Source organism: Desmodus rotundus, chromosome 5 (genome assembly GCF_022682495.2).
Source record: "Desmodus rotundus isolate HL8 chromosome 5, HLdesRot8A.1, whole genome shotgun sequence".
NCBI classification, from domain to species: Eukaryota; Metazoa; Chordata; class Mammalia; order Chiroptera; family Phyllostomidae; genus Desmodus; species Desmodus rotundus.
This window is the reverse complement of record NC_071391.1, coordinates 74,172,915-74,196,776: the sequence shown is the minus strand read 5'-3', so window position 1 is coordinate 74,196,776 and position 23,862 is coordinate 74,172,915. Positions and strand designations below refer to the sequence as shown.

General features: G+C 34.4%; 1 protein-coding gene across 3 annotated transcripts in view; it reads right to left on the bottom strand.

Moving 5' to 3' along the window:
• The window catches only part of DYNC2H1 (dynein cytoplasmic 2 heavy chain 1), a 320,982-nt gene that overhangs the window by 129,343 nt on the left and 167,777 nt on the right, over nucleotides 1-23,862 (bottom strand). For all 3 annotated transcript variants that reach the window (XM_045204038.2, XM_053924343.1, XM_053924344.1), the window contains 4 exons: nucleotides 22,243-22,374; nucleotides 21,191-21,263; nucleotides 5,785-5,945; nucleotides 2,624-2,749 (listed from right to left, as the gene is read on the bottom strand). In XM_045204038.2, the coding sequence (XP_045059973.2) occupies nucleotides 2,624-2,749; nucleotides 5,785-5,945; nucleotides 21,191-21,263; nucleotides 22,243-22,374 (492 nt within the window). The remainder of the gene's footprint in view (nucleotides 1-2,623; nucleotides 2,750-5,784; nucleotides 5,946-21,190; nucleotides 21,264-22,242; nucleotides 22,375-23,862) is intronic.

The following is a 23,862-nucleotide window of genomic DNA, read 5'->3' as shown; positions in this document are numbered from 1 at the left end:
TGAGCTCCAAATTCTGCCACTTATTTACTATATAACCTTGGGTTCTATGACTTATACCATTGCTGAGCAAGAATAATAATAGTACCTACCTCATAGTATTGTGTAAAACACTTAAAACTGCCTGATACATAGTAACAATAAAATAAGTAATAGTTACAATTACAATGGTAAGTCACCTTTGGGCCTCCAGGTTCCCATTGCTTCAATTCATGCTTCCACAAAAGTTATATAGTGGTATCAATTTCTTTATTGACAATTTTTAGTGTATCCCATTGTATATGATATAAATTGAAAAGTTTACCATACAAATTCATGTGTCCCTGCTATATGCTTTGTCACTTATTCAAATTTTTATGCCTGTCTTTACTCATATTTTTTCTGCCTGTTATTCTCTTTATAACCTGACAACTTCTTTATAGAATGAATAAATGAAAGAATATTAGTAAGAAATGTTAATAACTAAAAAATCTCGATAGCTCCAAAAGTGAAGTCTAAAAATCATTTTAATAAATATAATCGATGTCTAATACTAACATTCATTATTAATGTGAACTATTAGAGTTAAGATGACCAAAAAATGGCAAAAGAATTGAGCATAAAAAATATCATGCTCGCTTAAAGTCCTGAGTTATAAAATGTATCTATACCTAATGATGATTTAAAAATGTAAATTTTCAAAATGTAAAGTTTTATAATGTCAGAATGTAAAGTTTTACCTTTGGTTAGCATGTTTTTCAAAAAGTTAATAGAAACAATACATTTGTGATATAGTTGTATTTAAAATAAATTTGTGAATTTATGTCCAAATAATTCATCCAAATTTTTTAGAAGAAAAGCAAAATTTTAAAAGTAATTTTTACATGATAACATAATTTTGTTTTATTTTAAAATGTATTTATGTATGCAACATTTTCTTTATAATGTATACTATAAATCAATCTAAGTTGAAAAACAATGACATAAAACATGCTAATATTTCTGAAACACCTACTTTGTGTTGATAATTGTACTGGGCAGCATTACAAATGTCATCTCATTACAAGCCAGACTGTCTCCCCTTGTTCAACATGAGAAAACTGACGGTCAGAAAAGTGAAGTAAGAAGAGCTGGAAATGAACTGAGGTCTATACGATTTTGTAGTTCAAGTTCCTGCCACCATGTCTTGTCACCTCCCCAAAAGATTTAAGTGCCTAGATCTCATTTAAAATTTAAAATTTTTTAAAACTTTTGTAATTCAATCTATCCTATATGCTTCAAATGTTAAGATTAACTAATAACTGCAATTATACTTTACATAAATTAACAGATATCAATATACTATTTAAAACAGAAAGCAAGATTCAAGTATTCACAGGTCTTATTTATATATTTTAAAACATGATTCCTCAGATATAAAACTTATGCTTTTACATATTAGTTATTTTTACAGAATGTTGTAGTAGTAATGAATATTTAAATATTTATATATACCTCAATTCCAAAACCTATATATTTTGTTGATTAGAAGTAAAGAATCATCATGGGCCGTAATTCATTCACTCAGTCATTAACTCAAAGACTTACTATTTTGTGTAAGGTGCTGTTGCTGCAGCTTATGAGGACAGCACAAATTTTTAACACTTTACAACTAGGCTAGGGCCTCCCTCAAACCATTCTATTCTGTTTGAATCTATTTCAAATAATACTCTTGTCAGATCAATTAAATTATTAATTCCCCAGCTAAGGACCTCCTTTGACTCTCTATGTCCAAGGACAAAAATTCCAAATTCTTCTGCATGGTTCTCAGCATATTCCATAACCTAATCCCTTCACAGACATCTAGCTCCATTGCCCCACACTGCCCTGCCCAGGCCCTTCTAGCATATGCAAGGGCATCTCCACTCCTTGTACTAGGCATGAACATCTCCACCACTTTATCTCTACTTGCATTGTTGAAGTTAATCAGGATATCATCCCCCACCCTCAACAGTTAGCTCAACCACAGAGCCTTCAAAAAATAATTGCCTTCAGAGCCACCTCTAACTACGCAAGGCCAAGGTCATCTTTGTTAAATCAACGCTGGCCTTAAATCCAGGTTTGCATTTAATATCTACCCAGCAATTTGTTCCATTTTAAGATTATTTTCACACTGGGGCTACTGAGTTAAATGAAATCATCACTTCAGCTTACATTCTAGTTGTCTTAGCAACTATGATGTTTGTTCTACAGTTGCCTCTGACTTGTCTACATTTTTTTCTCACCATACAGGCACAACAAAACAAGAGCATAAAGAGAAAGTAATGTTAGAAACAGATCTTCTACAATCCTTTAAAGCACTTCCCTATTTTTCTTCTGAAAAAAATTGTGGAAGTCTCCCTTTAATTATGATTAATAATTTCTTGGCTTTCCTGAAATGCCTTTAAAAAACAGATTTTTATAGACTTTCTACTAAAAGATCCATCTTGGTTTGTTAAAGGTACACATTTATGAAGAAAACACCTAAATTTTAAATGATTTCTCAATTACTAATTTTTTAAAAATATCATTATAAATAACACATGAGATATTTTAATACTGATGTCCCTTTAAGAGTACTGAATTGAGTAAAGTTGATATTATTTGTACCACATCTATCCGAATCTACCTTTTCCAGAACTGGGAGCCAAGATACCACAAGATGTAAGTTCTTTAAACAGAGCCAATCTCCATTGTGGGCACATTCTTTTAGCATTTGAATTGCTAACTCAGCTTGACCTTGACCCATGGCAACCTGTGAAACAAAAACAAAACAACAAAACTAAAAAAGTAAATATGATAACATGTAATCAAGATTCTCAATTTTTAATAAGAAATATCAGGTTCTACATTTTTCTATTTATTAAAATGTATTATCCTTACATATTTGCAAGTAATAGAACAGTATAAAATTATTCAATAGTTTTTAATTCCTCATCCCACAATTTCCTGTAATTCTTCCCTTCTCAAACATAGACCATTAAAAACCTTTTTTAATAACTATAGTCTCATTGAATACTTTGAAATTTACTTCTCTTAATGTCTCCAAGAGACATATTTGGTTCTTAGGTTACTGGTCTAACTATTTAACTGTATCATTCATTCCCTGGCCCTTCAACCTAACATACTGGTGAGCTTTAAGACTCCACACTCAGCCTTCTGCTCCTCCATTGCTTCTCAGAGAGAGGAAGTAGGGAGGACAGAAGAAAGAGGAGGGAAGAAAATAAAAGGGGAGAGGGAAAAAAATCCTGAAGTCACTGGAATTCTGTTCCAATGTATTTAATTCCTGTAGTGCATCAGTACTAGAACAGGCCACTTTGTACCATAGAAAACTTCCAAACACTAAAAGCATTCAAGCAGAAGTGGGAAGACCCTAGATACTACATTCAGTATATAAGATTTCTCTATTATTTAAATACTTGGCGTAGGTGACTATTTAAGTCTAAGATTCTTTAAAAATTTTAGCCAAGAATCTGAAATAGGTACATACCACTCATCATATCAAGTCTAAACTCCTCCATGTTTTTAAGGACAATTTATATCATACTTGTATGTGAATATGACTATATCTGTATATATAAATTATGCTATATATAATTTGTAAGTGTACATATATTGGGAATCATAGCTTAAACTTTTACTAGGTACATAGTCAAAACATTTTTGAAACGTACTTCATAGATTACTTGAAACAGTGATTTCTTTTGTATAATGAATACAAAATATCATTTCATTGAATTTTTAGTTGACTTACAAGTATTGGTTTCGTCTTCAATAAAGTCTTCAAGAACGGGAATAATGTCTAATTAACTGCATGCTAAAGCATACAATAAAATGGGTAATAAATACTTATATATTGTTTTTTTTAATTTTCAAGGTCTAACCTGGAACTAAACAAATACGGGAATGAAACAAATAGTAACTGAATTGTTCCAATGCACAAATTAATTAAAATAAATAAAATGAAGGAATGTACAACATAATCAGAATTTTGAAAAAGAATAAATATTTTGCAGAACTGAAATGTAGCTAAAAATAGACAACTCAAAATTTTCTATAAGGCATAAATTATGTGAAAACAGCTTAAAGATTCATGGGATCTTAGAACATATTCCTATATAAAATTTTTTATACACAGCAGAAAAATGGTTGGCCTCCCCCCCAAAACACACACTAGTTTCTTAAATTAAAAATTAATTTTTGCATTAACATATTATTACCCTTAGCATATATATTCAGCATAGCAACAAAGTTTTTAAATAACAGAAGTATAAATAACTATGTCCATATTTAAAGGTTTTACTATATTAAACAATTTTGCAAGTTTAGTACATAAAACTCCTGAAGTTTACAGTCAAACCTACCATGAATGCAAACAGTTTTATCTTTCTGCCAAGATCACTGCTAACTGACACAACCTATAGAAAAGGGCTTCCCAGTCCTGGCCTTGTGGCTCAGTCGGTTGGAGTGTCATCCCATGCCCCAAAAGTTGAGGGTTCAATCCCTGGTCAAGGCACATACTTAGGTTGCGGGTTGGATCCCCATTAGGGTAAGTATGGGGGCAACCAATTAACATTGTCTCTCACATGTTTCTTTCTCTCACACTCTCTCTCCCTCACCTCTCTCTCTCTCTCCACCCAGAGTTTCTTTCTCTCTCAAATCAATAAATATATATCTTCAGATGAGAACAAAAAAATAAAAAAGTAAAGGGCTCCCCTTCCTCAAGACACTTTATTGATAATTGAATACTACCTAATAAATATATTAATATACTATAACTAGGATTAAATGAAATTCCCTAAAGTCAAGCTGCGCAAAATCTGCACAACTGAGCCTAACTCTCTGCTTTTTTGCTATCTTCTATTTATGTTCCTCATAACACCTAACTTTTCATTTTTGGTTGTCGTACAATATTTGCTTTTTTAATCATTATTAATTATTTTCCCAATAGAAAGGTTTATTTATTCACCTGTTAAAAATTGAAGGTAAATAAATTATCAAACTTGCATGCAAACTGAATTGAATAAAAGAGGTCATCGGAACAAATTAATGCTTCCAAATTTACTTCAAGAAAGAGAAATTTTTTAAATTTATGTATTTCTTTCATTTCAGTTTTTGCAGGTAATGTTGATTTATTGTAAATGTATCTAAGTAAAACTTTAAAAATTATTCTTAAAATGTAAGTAAATATATTAGTTTCCTAATAATATTATAAAAATTACCATAATGTAGAGCCTTAAAACTAGGTGAATTTATTATTATCTTATGGCTTCTGACGGTCAGAAATCCCACTCGTCTAAAATCAAGGTGCTTGGTTTGAAAATAAAAGCAGCACTAATAGGCTACGTTGTTTCTGGAGGCTTGAGGAGAGAATCCTTCCCTTGCCTTCTCCAGCTCTACAAGCCACCAAGATTTCTTTCCTCATGGTCCTTTGCTCTGTCTTCCAAGCCAGCAGCATAAAATCTTCACATCTCTCTGACATCTGCTGCTATCATCACACCCCCTTCCTTTACTTGACCTCTTCTGTCTCCCTTTTCTAAAGACCTTTGTGATTGTATTGGGTCCACCTTGATACCCAGGATAACCTCTACAAATTAACTTCATTACATATGCAAAGTTCCTTTGCCATGGAGGGTAATAAATTCACAGGTCCTGAGGATCAGAATATGGACACGTTGAGGAACATTATTTGGTTTTACTACAACAACAAATATCTGTTTCACTAATAGGATCAAGTATGGCAGGAAGAGCCATGGCTGTTGTAAAAACAGCAGGGCAATATGTACTGACCTGGTGATAACACTCTCCGCTTCTTTCAGCATTAGCAAGTTCCTGAAGTTCCTGAGAAGGATCAGCACCCGGAGAAATAATTATCAAGATGGGTTCAATTTCTAATGTCTCCTTATATAAACGTTTGAGATTTAGAGGAAGTGGGGACAACTCTTTTAGTCCTAAAAGATATATTAAAGAAATTAAATAAAAAGTAAAATGAATCAGAAAAAATCTCCTAGAACTAATTACATAATACATAATAGACAATAATTATGCAAAGTATAACCCCATGCATATTAAAGTTTTCACACTCTAAAATCATTCACATACTAGTAATAACTAAGATTAATTGAATGCTTAGGATGCCAGGCATTTTTCTAAATGCTTTAGATCTATATCCTCTAATCATTACCATATTATGAGCTTGAGTCCTGATGACCACATTTAACACAGGAAGAACAACACAATCAGCACTGTGGTCTTAATATACAGTTTTCTCTCTATAAGACTGACCCAACGGCCCATCTATACAGCCTTTCCTTCCTGTAAGTGATAACTGAGCACTTACTCTGCACAATGAATATGAGGTATCAGATTTTCAAACTGATCAGATCAACAATTTAACTGTTATGGTTTAGCATAAAGTTATTTATTATGTCCATGCATTAAGAGAAGGAAAAATGATAGAGATGAGAAGAATGCTTAGTTTGGAGACAGAAATATATAGCTCTCAGTTTATGTCCGTTAGATGTATGATGTGATAAAATATGTCAAAATATATATAAAGATAGCACGAAAACTGAGAAGGAAACCCAATGAACGAAATATCATTTAAAATGACTATTGACTAAAATATGTGTTTTATTTGGAAAATATATGCAAATATAGAAACTACCTTTCAAAATTTAACTTCAGATGAGCATATCACTTCTTAGTTTAACAAATATAAACTGTAAACTCCATGAGGGCAGGAATAATATCTGCTTTGTTCAACATTTTATATCCAGGGCCTATCATAAATTCATTTATTACTCTTCTAGTCAAAGTTCCATAGAAGACAAATATATGTTCAATTCATTTTACACACTATTTGAAATTACTGAAACATTTTGGAATAGCAAAAAATCATGCAAAATGTCATATATTTAAGATAACATAGGGGTCACATTCATGTTACTTGGAGTTCTTTGTTAGGCATTCTGCCCACAAACCTCCAATAAAAATCTCCATTGCAGTATAAGTGAACTGAGTCTGTATATAATCATTGGTTTTATTAACACAAGTAATTCTGATTCATAATACCATTAGAACTGCAGTGTGAATCACTCAAAACTATTCAACAAGGTTAAAGGTCTCAAAATGTCATTGCATTATGAATTATCGTAGCGTAGAACTACTTGTAAGTCACTGGGATAGTACAATCTGACCACGAATCTGTCAAATATATTTCTTTTAAAATAACAATAAAGAACTAAAAATGAGTTAAATAACTTAAACCTTTACTATATCTTGCTTTACCGGATAAAATACTGAGGTAATAAAAAAGGAATAATTTGAAGTTTAAAAAGAAAAGAATATAACTCCTGAACTTTTCTGGTATCTAGTTAACTACAGAAAGTAGAGCATTAACATCAAACTATTATAGGTGGTAAGTATAATACATTCATTCTTCCTCATTCAGCTCATCTTCCCTTCAAAGAGAATAATAAGCATAGGTGTACAAAAAATTACTCTTCCTTTACTGGAAAGAAAACTCTAAAACTGTAACACAAACACCAATAAAAGAAAGACAATCAGCAATTTATATCTAACTGACTATACATTAACCAAGTGGGAAAATACTCTTTAAAAATGGAATAAAAGGAGATCCAAGATGGTGGAGGAGTAAGTGGAAGCTACACTAACCACCATCCAGGACCAATCTGGAATTACAACTGAATTGTAGAGAAATCACTCAAAATAACCAATTGAACAGTAGCTGGAGAGACACCTTATAACCACAGATGCAGAATAAGCCATTTCACCACAACAAGACTGGTAGGGAGTGCAGAGGAAGAGCCAGAGGGCTGGTTGGGGCCCCATGGGCAGCAGCTGAAGTTCTGGAGGGATATTTTGGTGGATGGCAGGTTCCTCCTGAGAAGTGTGGGGTCTGAACCCCAAGCTGGGCTCCCCAGCCTACAGCACCAAAACCAGGAAAGGAACCCAAATCTCACAGGGCTGTAAAAAGCAACAGGGATCCTGTCTGCCAGGGAGAGACAGCTAGACATTCAGAGAGCCTCTTAAGGGGCAAATGCGCAAAATTTCATTTGCAGCCACTTACCCTGGGCTTCAGCAGAGGGAGGGCAGAGTGGACTAGATATGCTTGAGGAGAATCGAGGGTTGGAAGCTCTGGGGAGAGAACTGAAGGGACAGCTACCAGGATACCTTAGCTGAGACATTCCCCATTGTGCAGAGGCCATCTCTCTCAGGCAGAGCACTGCTTTCTGAATAGCATCAGCCTGAGGGGAAGCAATAGCCGCCTCCCCACCCCCCCAGGAATTACTCTGCCCCACCCTGTGGTGGTGCTTCAGCCAGGAAGCAAATTACAGCTTGAGGCTATATGATTGATTAGTTTAAAAACTAAGGTAGATCTCTGGGAGCTCTTTGAGACTTCACCAGGACATAGTGCTGATAAAAGCCTGTTTTCATTTTGCTCACATTGAAGCTTAGCAGAGGGAGTCACAAGCCATGGACAGTGATAGCTTCAAACAGGTTGACCAGGGCCAGTCAAAAGAAGCATCTAACAAAAGTCTACGATGGAGTCTTTGCAGATCTACCTAATACATAGAAACAAATACAAGGAAGCAGCCAAAATGGAAAGATAAAGAAACAGACATTAAATGAGAGAAAAAGAGAATTCTATAGAAGAAGAACTAGATGAAATGGAAGCAAGCAATTTATTAGATGGAGAGTTTAGAGTAATAATTATAAGGATATTTAAGAGAATGAAAAAAGAAACCATAAAAAAGGACTGGTCAGAAATAATGTAATATCTGAAATAAATAATACACTGGAAGAAATAAACAGCAGGTTAGATGAAGCAGAGGATCAAATCAACAGTTTGGATACAAAGCAGGAAAACAAACAAACAAACAAAAACACCCAGGCAGAGCAGTAGAAAGAAAAAAAAAGAATTAAAAAAAATGAGGAGAGCTTAAGAAATTTTTGTGATAATATTAAGTGTAACAACATCTGCATGATGGGGATACCAGAAGGAGAAGAGAGCTAGCGAGGGATCAAGGACCTATTTGAAGAAATAATGATTGAAAGCTTCCCTATTCTGGAAAAGGAAAAAGACACACAAGTCCAGAAAGCTCGGAGAGCCCCAAAGAAATTAGACCTAAAGAGGCCTACCTCAAGTTGCATAATAACAAAAATGACAAGGATAAAAGACAAGGGGAGAATCCTAAAAGCCACAAGAGAAAAGCAGGTAGTTACCTACAAGGGAGCACCAATTAGACTGCCATCTGATTTCTCAAAAGAAACATTTCAGGCCACAGGGGAGTGGCATGAAATATTCACGGTGATGAAAAGCGAGGACCTACAACCAAGGCTACTTTAACCAGTAAGGCTATCATTGAAAATCAAAGGAGAAATAAGGAGCTTCCCAGACAAGAAAAAGCTAAAGGCATTTGTTAACACCAAGCCGTACTGCAACAAGCATTAAATGGCTTGCATTAAGAAGAAGAAGAAGAAAAAGAGAAAGAAAAAAATACAGAGGAAAATAGTCTAACAATAAAATGTCACTAAATACATATCTATCAATAATCACCTTAAATGTAAATGGCTTGAATTATCCAACCAAAAAACATAAGGATAGGTGAAAGGATAAGGAAATAAGACCCATATTATATATGCTGCATCCAAGAGACACATCTCAGATCGAAAGACACACACAGACTAAAAGTAAAGCATTGGAAAAAGATTTTTGATGCAAATGGAAAAGAAAAAAAAAGTTGGAGTTGCAGTACATATATCTCACAAAACAGACTTTAAAATCAAGGCTATAAAAGAGACGGAGAAGGACACTACATAATGATAAAGGGAACAATCCAACAAGAGGACATAACCCTAGTAAACATTTACACACCCAATACAGGAGCACCTAAACATGTGAAGCAAATCTTGATGGACATGTAGGGAGAGATCAACAGAAATACAGTCATAGTTGGGGATTTTAACATCCCATTGACTTCAGAGGATAGATCTTCCATTCAAAAAATCAATGACAATGGCCTTAAACAACACACTAGCTTGAATGGATTTAATTGATATCTACAGAGCATTTTACCACAAAGCAGCAGATAATACAAACTTTCCAAGTGCACATAGAATATTTTCTAAGTTAGTCCACATATTAGGACAAAAAACAAGTCTCAATAAATTTATGAAGATTGAAATCATATCAAGCATTTTCTCTGACCACAATGCTATGAAACCAGAAATCAATCACAAGAACACTGGAAAACATGCAAAGACATGGAAGCTAAATAACATGTTATTGAACAATGAAAGGCTAAACAAAGAGACCAAGGAAGAAATCAAAAGATACCTTGAAACAAATAAAAATGAGGGCACAACAATCCAAAATCTTCTGGACACTGGGAAAGCAATCCTAAGAGGGAAATTCATAACATTATAGGCCTATATCAAAAAACAAGAAAAAGCTCAAAAAAACGATTTAACTTTATATTTAAAGGAACTTGAAAAAGAACACAAAGACCAAAATAGTAAAAGGAAGGAAATAATAAAGATCAGAGCAGAAATAAACAAAATATGGTCTAAAAAATAATACAAAAGATAAATGAATCCAAGAGCTGATTCTTTGAAAAAGATAAAAAATATTGTGAAACCATTAATCAGACTCATCAAGACACAATGAGAGAGATTCTGGCTGGTGTGGCTCAGTGGATTGAGTGCCGGCCTCCAAGCCAAAGGGTTGCCAATTTGATTCCCAGTCAGGGCACATGCCTGGACTGTGGACCAGGTCCCTAGCAGGGGGCACTTGAGAGGCAACCACAGGCTGATGTTTCTCTCCTTTTCTTTCTTCTTCCCTTCCCCTCTCTAAAAATAAATAAATAAAATCTTAAAAAATAAAAAAGAAACAATGAAAGAGGACCCAAATAAATAACATCAGAAATGAAAGAGGAGATATAACAACTGACACTAAAGAAATGCAAAGAATTGTAAGAAAATATTATGAACAACTATACGCCAGCAAACAGGACAACCAGGATGAAATGGATAAACCACTTGAAACATACAATCTTCCAAAACTAAAGGAAGAATCAGATAATCTGAATAGACAGATTACACCTTGTGACATTGAAGCAGTAATCAAAAAACACCCAACAAATAAAACCCTGGACTGGATGGTTTCAAAGATGAATTTTACCAAACATTCAGGGAAGAATTAACACCTCTCCTTCTCAAACTATTTCCTAAAATTCAAGAGGATAGAAGGCTTCCAAACATTTGACAAGGCCAGCATTATCCTAATTGCAAAACCAGTAAAGACACTACAAACAAAGAAAATTACAGGCCATTATCCCTGATGAAAATGGACAGAGACATTTTCAAAAAAGTATTAGCAACAAGAATAGAGCAATGCATCAAAATGATCATATACCAGGACCAAGTGGTATTAGTCTGGGAATGCAAAGCTGGTTCAACATGTGCAAATCAATAAATGTGATTCACCACATTAAAAAAATGAAGGGTAAAACCATATGATCATATCAATACATGCAGAAAAAGAATTGAACTTCAACCAGCACCCATTTATGATAAAAATGCTCAGCAAAGTAGGAATGGATGAAACATACCTAAATATAATAAAGGTCATATATGACAAACCCACTGCCAGCAGCATCATACTCAACAGGCAAAAACAATAAGTATTCCATTAAGATTGGGAACAAGACTGGGACATCCACTTTTACCTCTCTTGTTCAACATAGTACTGGAAGTCCTAGCCACAGCAATGAGACAAGTAGAAGAAATAGAAAGCATCTGAATTAGACCAGAAGAAATAAAATTGTCTTTATCTGCAGATGACAGGATACCATACACAGAGAACCCCAAAATTTACACCAATAAACTACTAGAACTGATATATGAATTGAGCAAAGTAGCAGAACACAAAATTAATATACAGATATCAGTTGTATTTCCATGTGCCAATAACAATGTAACAGAAAGGGAAATTAAGAAAACAATCCCATTATTAATTGCTACTAAATGAATAAAATACCTAGGGGTAAACCTAACCATGGATGTGCAAGACCTGTATTCAGAAAATTATAAGACACAGAAGAAGGAAACTGAAGAAGATACAAATAAGTGGAAGCATATACCATGTTCATAGATAGGAAGAATTAATAGCAGTGAAATATCCATGCTACCCAAAGTAATCTATAGTTTCAATGCAATTCTTATTGAGATTCCAATGACATATTTCATAGAACTAGACCAAATATTTAAAAAATTTATATAGAACCACGGAAGGCCCCAAATAGCAAACATGATCCTGAGAAAGAATAACAAAGTTGGAGGAATCACACTACCTAATATGAAATTGTACCATAAGGCTACAGTAATCAAAACAGCACAGTACTGGCATAAAAACAGACACGCAGAGCAATGGAACAGAACAGAGAGCCCAGAAATAAACCAGCACCCTTACTGTCAATTAGTATTTGACAGAGAAAGCAAGCACATACAATGGGCTAAACAAAGTTTATTCAATAAATGGTGTTGGGGAAATTGGAAAGATATGTGTAGAAAAGTGAAACTAGACCACCTTCTTATACCATACACTAGAATAAATTCAAAAGGGATCAAAGACTTAAATGTTAAACCCAAAATCATAAAAATCATAGGAGAAAACATAGGCAACAAAATCTCGGACATTGCTTATAGCAGTATTTTATCAGACATATCTCTATAGTCAAGGGAAATGAAAGAAAAAAAAATAAATGAGACTACATCAAACTAAAAATTTCTTGCACAGCAAAGTAAATCATCAACAAAGTAAAAAGACAACACAAAATTGGAGAACATATTTGCCAATATATCTGATAAGGGGTTAATATTCAAAATTTATAAAGCTCTTATAAAACTCAACCCATAAAAAAGCAAACAACCCAATTAACAAATGGGCAAAGGACCTGAATAGACACTTCTCCAAAAAGGATATACAGATGGCAAATAGACATATGAAAACATGCTCAACATTATTAATCATCAGAGAAATGCAAATTAACAGTACAATGAGATACCATCTCATACCTGTCAGAATGGCTATCATCAGCAAATCAAAAAACAACAAGTGCTGGAGAGGATGTGGAGAAAGGGGAACCCTTTTGCCCTGTTGGTGGAAATGCAGGCCGGTGCACCCACTGTGGAAAGCAGTATGGAGATACCTCAAAAAATTAAAAGTGGAACTGCCTTTTGACCCAGTGATCCCGCTTCTGGGAATATATCCAAAGGAACCCAAAACACTAATTCCAAAGAACATAAGCACCCCTATGTTCATTGCAGCGGTACTTACAATCACCAAGATATGGAAGTAGCCCAGGTGTCTATCAGTAGATGAGTAGATAAAACAATTATCGGACATTTACACAGTGGAATATTACTCTGCCATAAAATAGAAGAAAACTTTACCCCTTGTGACAGTATGGATGGACCTGGAGAACATTATGCTAAGTGAAATAAGCCGGTAAGAGAAAGATATCATATGATTTCACTCATATGTGGAATCTAATGAACAAACTGAACTAACAAGCAAAATAGAGACAGACTCATGGAGAGCAGGATGTCAGCTATTGGGGGGAAAGTCAAGGGGTAGAAGGACTGAGCAGATGGGGGAAGGACTCAAGGATATGTGACTCAAGCACATGGAGAAATGTGGCGATTGCTCAGAGTAGTTATAAGAGGACTAAATTGTAAAAGAAAAAGAATACAATAAAGATCAAATTAAAAAATAAATAAAAAGTTAGATTTTAAAAGACCAAAAAAAAAAGGGGAATAATCAATAATACTCAAGCTTGGAAAAAACATAAAATTCAAATATTTTGTGGTATGCAGAATTCTAAAGATACTCCTTTCAAGATTCCCATCCCTTGGTTGTTACATCAAACACTAATCTAGGTACTGTTGTGAAGGGACATTGCAGATGTAACTAAGGTTATAAACTTAAAATAAGATTGTCCTGGATTATTCAAGTGGGCTGATTTAATCACTTAAGCCGTTAAATGCAGAAAATTTTTGCAGCTGAAGTCAAAGTGATGAACAGAAGAGAGAAGCAGGAGACTGAGGCAGTGGAAGAGATCAGAGAGATGTGAAACATGAGAAGAAATCAATCTCTGCCATTGCTGGCTTTAAAGAAGGTGAAGAGGCCAATAGACAAAATAATTCAACTAGCCTCTAAAAGTTGAGGACTCCAAACAACAGAAATGGAAATGGGGACCTCAATCCTACTATTGCTTGTTGCTGAATTCTGTGAGAAATCTGAATTAGTTTGGAAATGGATTCTTTCCCCAATCTCCCTGTAAGAGCCTAGATGGCCAACACCTTGGAGGACTTAGAGCAAAGAAACCAGGGGAGTCCACCAGACTTCTGACATGCAGAACTGTGAGATATGGATACTGTTTTAGGCTAATTTGTAACAATTTATTACAGATGTAATAGAAAATGAATATACATTTCCTTAAGTCCTTTCTTTCCCCTTATACGCAGACTTCGCGACACAGATTGAGCAGCTATGGTAGCAAGGTGCGTGGGACTGGGATGGGTTGCTAGCATGAATAGGAGAAGTAGAAGGTTGTAAAGCTAGGAAATAGCAAGGCTGACAAAGGCATTTTGGTGCAGAACTTTTAAGAAGTTCTGATTCCGTAGCTACTGTAGCACCTTCCATGAACATGTCTTATAATACTTCAGTACACAGCATAATATCTTACTCAGAATAGTCAATAAAGAGAGTCAAATATATCAGAACTATAAAAGTCAGAATATTTTCATCTGGTAACTATTTTCAAAAAGTACTCTAGCAGATTTTGCTAGTACATAAGGCTGGATTTGTAGGAGTATATTAAAGTAGCATGCCTGAAAGTTTTGACAATTGTTCTAGTAACTTCGATCTGCAAATCAAAACTGCTTTCATTAACACATTTTTAAGTAACTAAAATTTACAGATTATAAAAAGGATTGATAAAACTTAATAAAAATCTTTCTGTATGAATGACATGCAAGAAATTACATTTGAAATCAAATCTCTAAAATTTGATTAAAAAGAAATAATGCTTGTCATTCTCCAGCAATTTGAAGTTTTAAAACTTCTTCATATAGTAAAAACTCCAATTTTATATAAAACTGTATTAATAAAACTACTTGACCAAATAAAGTCATCCAGCCATACACCAGTATACATACCTTTTGCTTAGAAATAGGTAGATTATGGTTTTAGAAATATATTAAACTTTCAAAGCATTTGAATATGTGACTATCATGAGGTTTTTACTTAATGCTATTAAACCGTAAATGTCATTTAACCTGAAAATTAAATAGTACCATAACAGAATTATTCCAAAGAGATAGTAGAGGCTCAAACGACAAAATCAGTGAAAAAGGTCATGTGCAACATGCAACAAAAAGCATATATTTAAAGACTAAGTGGTTGAAAATATTAACTGTTTAAAAACCGTATGAAAATTGCCTTATTTTACTTAAAATTGCATCTAGTTACATAAGCAGACAATAAATATATAGATATGTCAGAAGTACATCAGATAGTGTTATTATGCAGGAAATTAAAACAGGTCGATACACTGGTACTGATTAGATGGCCCAGAAAGACCTCTCTGAAAATGCAATGTTTCAAATTAACATCTGGATATACAGAGGAGCCGTCCGTGGAAGAAAGAAGAACTGAGTAGACAGTGCAAAGGTCCTAAGGCTGTTGTGCCCACGAATGCACACAGGGCAAGCAAGAGGGTAACAGAAGGAGGTCAGAGAAGTAAGTAGAGGCCAGACTTATGGGGCTTTTTAAACTTATATAAGAAATATGATTTTATTGTAAGTGTTTTGAGATGATTTTGGAGATTTCATGCAGAAAACAAGGATGATTTGGTTTAAGATTTTACAAGACTGCATGGCTTTTTAGAGAGTACAGATGGTGGAGGAAGGAAGAAACAAAGTAGGGAGACAAATTAGGAAGGTAGTTGTTGATTCAATATTTATGGTGCCTCTACATTCTTTCTGGAAGCTGCGTCAGGCATTGGGGCATAACTGAGAACAAAACAAAGTCTGTTTCCTCATGTTGCTTATGTTCTAGTTGGGGACAATTAATAAACAAATTAGCAACAATGTGTCAGACAGTGATAACTGTCACAGAGAAAATAGATAGGGTAAAGGAGGATATGGAGAGCTGAGGGAAGAGTATGTTATTTTTATGTAGTGTGTTCAGGGAAATCTTCACTAAAAAATGACACTTGAGCAGAGAAGTGAGGGAGATAATTGAGAATAGAATTCTCTTGGAAGAAGCAAAAGCAAATGCTAAGATCTTGAGATTGCAAAAATATTACTGAAGCACTAGAAGAGTAGGAAAAAGGTGATTGTGGTTAGAATAAGATTTCGCAAAAGTGAGAGCAGTAGATTAGATCTGAGGGGAAACAAAGAACCAGGAGAGGTAAGACCCTGTAACACTGTAGGGACTCAGAAAGATGAGACGCCATCAGAAGAGTCTGAACAGAGCGATGTGATCTAACATATTGCAAAAGGCATCTGGTTACCATGCTGAGAATAGGAAGCGGGAAGAAAAGAGGCCTGAATGGCAATAATCTTGCTCATATGATAGTCGCTTGAAGCAAGTGTTAGATGGTAAGATGGAAGTGAAGGTGTGAGAAGTAATGGGATTCTGAATTTACTGTGAAGATAGAGCCAAAGCTATGGCATAACTGAAGTGAGAGATGATGGTCGTTTGCATTAGGGTTACAGTAATGACAAAAAGTAAATGAACTCAGAGTAAATTTTAGAGTTGGAATTAAAAGGACTTGCTGGTAGACTGTATATTTGAAGTAAAGAAAGAGACTCGGGATCAGGTGACTCAGCTGGTTAGAGCATCTTCCTGAAGCATTGCTCAGTGCTTCCTGAGCAATGTTGTGGGTTCAATCCCTGGTCAGAGCACATACAAGAACGAACCAAAGAATGCATAAAAAAGTGGAACAACAAATTAATGTTTCTCTCGCTCTCTCTCCTTCTCCTCCTTCTCTCTCTCTAAATTGAATAAAGTTTTTTTAAAAAATTAAAGTAAGGAAAGAGAGTAGGCTTACTTACAGGTTTTTGGTTTGAGCACCTGTGTGGATGCTAGCAGAAAATCACAAGGGCTGTACTGGTCATGTTAAATTTGTGATGGGACATTCATATGAAAACATCAAATGAGCATTCAGATATCTGAGTATATAGAATTCTAGGAAGATGCCTGGGCTAGAAATAAAACTTAAAAGAGTCAGTGATTTTATTAAATTAAAGCCAAGGACTAGGTGAGGTCACCTAGAGAGAAAATGTATAATAATGGAAGAAGGAAAAACAGCGTAAGACTGCAGTGAAAGACTACTCCTACATTTAGAAGGCACACACAGAAGCAGCCAGTAAAGGAAAGTGAAAAGGAACCCTAAAACTACTGAGGTATGAAAGAAGAAATACAATAATCAAGACAGAATAAGAGTTGGGTAAATGGGTTACTGTATTCTCTGATTATGGACACACTTTCAACATGTCTTCCTGTAGAAGGAAATAAAGAACTAGGATGATAGCTACAAAGGGAATAGAGTCATGGGAGGCATTTTTAAGACAGGTGGTACTAAACTGTTTGTATGCTGACAGAAATCATCCAGTAAAGGAGGCGAAATTGATAATGCAGGAGAAGGGGAATATGGCAAGAATAGAAAAAAAAAAAGGAAAAAAAAACCCCAGCAAATGGGTTGGCTTCTAGTTGGAACATGGGCATTCATTCATAGTAACAGAAGGGAAACAGAATGAGTATGAATAACAAACAAGGGCATAAGCAGATTTGCTGGTGAGAAATAAGAACTTCTTTCTTATCACTTATTTTCTCAAAAATGCTCGTAAAAGGCTATTTCAATCAGCTAACATAAGTGGTAAACATAGGAATAGTTGATTTTCATATATATAATACACCTACTCATATACAGTTAATACTTAATATGTGTTTATATTTGGCAACATATTGTTCAGTTACAAGATAAAGTATGTTTATAAGCATTTTTAACATGAACACTAATATCTTTGTTTAACTACTTCGTTCTTCAGATTCAAATATTAGATATTTTGTAGCTCTTAAAGGAATCAGACTCGGAATATACTTTATAAATTACAGGTTTAACTATCAAACTACTTAAATATGAAAATTAGTTAAAACAGATTATGTGTAAGCTGATTATAATGGATGCCTATTGTTCAGTACCAGCAGTTCTTCTCCCATTTCTGGTAACAGCCCCCCCCCCCCATGACTTCTTTTGGGGAAACTGCTATTCCAAATACATCTGCTAGGATTAGAGGCAGAGGTACCTACCCCCAAATTTTTTATGATGAAGTTGGCAGGGAAAGATCTCTTTAATCACAAGCTTTAAAATGTATCCTAGGTAATCAGCAGCTTTATCCCCCATAATATATATAAACCCTGAGCCTAAGGTCAACACAAAAGCAGGAATTAAATAAAAATCTAGAAGAAACTGAGAGACATAAAGAAATAGACACAAAGAAAAAGGGAGAAACAAAGGGGTAGGGGGCAGAAAGAGACAGAACCTGCAAGGGTAAGGCAAAGAAAGCAAGTCTCCTGATGTCGTCTGAGTCCATGAAAGGAGCTGGCCCAGAGGCCAGCGCTACCACTTCCTTTCTCAGTACTGGTTAGGCTTTTTCCCTTTGTTCATTTAAGTGAGTTTCAGATGTATATCTGTCACCTGCAACCAAGAGTTAAATGGAAATACGTTCTGCCCAACATAAGTAAAAATTATCTAGTGGATAAACATTCTATCAGAAATAAAAGAAACAGGGACATTTCTTCTCCCTGTGTAAGAGAACAAAAACACAGAGTACACAGATGCACTTCCATATATCTATCACCAATCAACTGAGAGACCAGTCTAAAGGGAACCTCAAAATACATGTGTGTGTGCACGCATATGCATTTTCTTGTGGAAAGTATAGCAGAAGACAGCCGTCATGTGACAAGTTAGATTGGTAGGTCTTACAGGTTGCATTTGTTTCCCATAGAAAGAAATGTTGAAGTCCTAAACCCAATGCCTTCAACTGTGGAATGTGACCTTACGTGGAAATAGGGCCATTACAGATATAATTAGTTAACTTCAGATGATGTTATGCTGGAGTAGAGTGGGCCCCTAATCTAATGTGACTGGTGACCTTACAAGAAGGCAGCCATATGAAAATGGAGACACACAGGGAAAATGTCATGTGATTACAAAGGCAGAGATTTGAGTTAAGCATCTGCAAGCCAAGGAAGACCAAAGATTGCCAGCAAACCGCCAGAATCTAAACAGAAGCAAGGAAGAATTGTACACATTTCAGAATGTGCGTGGCTTAGGCAACAGCTTCATTTTGGACATCTTGTCTCCAGAACAAGAAAATAATAAATTTCTGTTGTTTGAAGCCACCCAGTTTGGGGAGCTTAGGAAAGTTCTAGGAAATTAATGCAGTACGTTGGAGTAGGGATGGATATGTGCATGGAATAACTAAGGTGTAACAAGACTTTTATATTAATATGCACCAAAACTATCCCTCTAAACTGATAATAAATTTGTCTCCTTCAGTATTTAAGAGCAATTAAATGTTCTCCCAGTTTTGGAGCTGGGTTTGAATTCTGTCATTTATTAGCTGTGCGGTCTTGTGTCCTCATCTTTAAATGGATATACAAAGACCCCTCCTTGGCTTGTGTGTGAGGATTACAAGCTGATACATGTAGAGCATTTAGACTAGTGCCTGGCATATAGTAGAGCTCTTTAAGTTTTAGCTGTGATTATTATCATTATGCACATTCAAGTTTAAAGAAAAGAGTTGGTCCACTCGAGTAAAACTGACCATCTAAAAGTAAGAGACAACTTCTCAAAATAATTTCCTGATCTAACCAACTAGAACAGCTTTATAAACTAACAAAAAGGGATTATTCAATACTGCAAAGTTTTCCAATGATAAGTCTAGAAGGCCCAGTATATCTTTTCAATTTCATAAAACTCCGTACTAAACTTATTTATATAAGAAAATCTAATTTAGAAAAACATACATAAAATGATGTTAAGCTTATTAATTGGAAAATATGTAAGTTACAATTAACCAAAAGTTTCTCTATAAAATTTCATAAACATACATATGGAAAAATTAAATAGAAATGAAGGATTTCTAGAAAAGTTGTCGGCACACTATTTTAATTATGCCACTTTTATTTTCCAACATATTTCTAAAACCTCCTATAGGATAATAGAAAACCTCCTATAGAATAATAAAAATCCATTATTCTTGGATGACTCAATGCTTCAACTAAAATACTTTTCACAACCTTTCCTTAATATAGTTTTTCCAAATTTTCTTGTACAAATGGAAACATGGTATAGTTTATTATTTCCAAATGATTAACCACTTTTAATCCTTTAGGTAAGTGTATACGAAAGGCTTAAAAAATGTATTATTGCACAGTTCGTTTATAATCTTCAAGACATACAAATGTTCACTTTTTGTTTTATACACAGCAAAAATAACTCATTTTGAAGGCTTCTTTTCCTAAGACTACGGTATCTGTATAATTTTCTTTAATTTTCTAAATCAAACATTCAATTCCCAACTTTGAAATCCTAATCTTGCACAAATATCTAAATGTCTAAAGTACTTTCACAAGAAATTATTTTCAAAACTTTAAACACCTTAACTAAACATAGGATGCCAATTATGTATCAAACTTAATACATTAAATAGGGTCATATTCTACCCTCACAAGTGTGGCTCAGTTGGTTGGGCATCATCCCACAGAGCAAAAGGCAGCCAGTTTGATTCCTGGTCAGTGCATCTGCCAAGGTTGTCAGCTCAGGACCCAGTAGGGTTGTGTATGAGAGGTAACCAATCAAATTTCCTCTCCTCTTTCTCCCACCCTTCCCCTCTCTCTCTAAAAAAAATAATTTTTAATAAATAATTTTTCTGACACAAAAATCATTTTTTAAACCAGGCAGAAATTGTAAAATAAATAAAAGAAAAAATACCTGTACTCTTCTAAACTAAGGTCAGAAGCAAATAACATGTAGATTAAAAACAAATAATTCAGGTCAGTTGTCTAGTTGTAGAAAGGTATTGCACTTACCCAGAGTTTTGCATGCAAAGAGAGCCATGGCACTTTGCAGTCTGTCTGGTCTGAGAGCCTGTACCACAAGAACCTTGAAGTAAAAGTTCAGGATATTTTTAAATAATAAAGTTCTCACAACATTTCTTATTGCTAAACAATAGTTAACGATAATTAAATAAATGTTTACTAAAATGTGTGAATGCTTGTCACTGTTACACGGTATTTACTATGCCTCAAAATGTCACAACTGGCATGGTACAAAGACACATCTTCATAGGCAAAATTTACTAAAACCCATTTATATCCTCAAACCTATCATCAAAAGTAAACATCAGCTAGTGCAGAGACAGGTCATAGGGACAGCTACTCCTTCAGGATCTAATGATACAGGGCCAAATGCCAGGGGAAATAGGGTAAGCAGGTAAGGTATTTCTGATGACAACAGAACAGAGGCCCAAATATGTTCCCTAATATTTTCAAATCACTATTTTTATGTTGAATCATGTATACATTTTCAAATAAACTTTCTCTTTTCTTCTTGTTTTTTAAACATACTTGGTAAAACAGAATTTACCAAGGAGATACACAGGGAACAGAACTACTTCCAGGAAATGAAAGGGTCACTTCTAGAGTATCATCTCCTACAGAGCTTTGGAACTGTAAGCCTTTTTCCTCCCCAAAAGACTGGGTGGAACCCATCGGTAGGTTTCATCATTCTATTTTGATGCAGAATGAAAAAAATCCCCGTTCCTCATCATAAGATATATTCCTTAAGTAGAACCCTGCAAAATGAGTGAAAAACCTAAATTTCTTTCTGTAAGACATTTTCTCTATTGCAGCATCACCCTTGGGTCAGAGTCAGAGAGAGTAAGAAAAGCTACAGTGGGAAACAGCCTACCCAGAAATTTTGCCAGGGATTTTACTCTCCGGATAAGATGGCAAAGGTAGAAAGCCCTTCCCTACATACGCCACATTAAAGTTATGTGATACCCAAAGGCAGAGCTTTCATTTAAATGGCTTCTGAACAACAAGAATAATGTTAGATACTTTTACACATTTAGATAACATACCTGCTGAAATAAGGAAACTTTCTTTGCAAGAATAGACGGAAACTCTTGCTCACACATTGAATGATGATAATAAGTACGCCACAGAGCTACATCTTCAAAGCAGAGGGTCTGATAAAGACTGGGGAGAGCAATCTTAAAAATAAAAGCAACCATATACAGTGAGCTACGTCAACATAAGTATGTATGTATGTAAATATGTATACGTAATATATAGATACCTGTATTAGTATGAAAGGAAATGGAAAACCATTATTGATAGGTATTTATTACTTGTTTTCTATTTTATGTTTGCTTATCAAATCATTTATAGGTCAGAAATAAGATGGCAGACTTATTCAATCCATAATTACATTACAGAAAAAATTTCCCAAATAGTACTCAATCAAAACTTGCAAGTTAACAAAACCTTTTCTCTAGTAAAAATGTTTGTACCTATCTATCTCCACCTTGTGGCGAACAGAATGCTTTCATTGAAAACAAGTGCATATTTTTAAAAATGTGTTTTAAACAAGTGCAAATGTTTTTAATTGTGATGGACTTAACATATACAAGTGCAAATTTTCAACATTCCCATATTGAGGATCATAGATTGTAAAAATATGTCAAATTTCATATCAATACGAAATCTTTAACAAAGCAAGTTTTTCTAAACCATATTCATTTCTGCCACTATTTGTGAACATTGTGCTTCCTTTGCCTCTTAAGGTTCTAAATTTCTACTCATAAATTTCTATTCAGCATTCAACATTCACCTTAAACAATATCATCTCTCCGATGTTTTTCTCAGCCTATTCATTTCCTCTACCTCAAACAGTATTCTCTTTCTCAAACTTTTTTCAACAGTGATCTACAAGATCAGAAGTTTAAGTGTGTACAGATGGAGAATTTTTTGAAAATGGTGAATTTGGAAAATCTATATGTGAGTATACAGTATTAAAACTTCATGTAATATAAACAAATCAAGTGTTTAAGAATGTTTTATCCAAATATCTATATTCATTTCTAAATAATCTATTATATCGCCTAAATACCATTCAATAACTTAACAAAATTACATTTATACAACAGGAAATTAACAAAGTATATTTTGATTTAATTATTTTCAATAAATGATCTAAGCCTAGTATGACAGCACCTGATGCTTGTCTATTAATTTTAGTTGGAAATTAATGTATAAGGCTCCAATGCCACTAATTTATGTGTGCTACATAGGTAATCACCATGTATGTGGCTAGAAATGTGAGACAGGCTACTAGAAGTTAAGGGGCTCTCAGGCTGCACGTTAGACACTGGGTCAGATCACCAGGGGTATAGCCCTAGTATAGCGTCAACCATATCACAAGGTAATTGTATGTTTTACTCTCTATGTTGTAAGTTTATTCAATGCAGAGTCTATTTATATTATTAAATACCTGTATTGTCATTCCACTAGCACTACACTGAATGGAAGTAGATACCAAATAAATGATTAATGAAGAAAACAATTAATGATATAATGCAGAATCCACTTATTTTGTTCAACAAACATTTATGAAATAAAGGCAGTAAAAATAGTTGTAAGAAGCTCAGACTTTGCAGCAAAAAGCCTAACTTCAAATCTTGAATCTACTTTCTAAATGA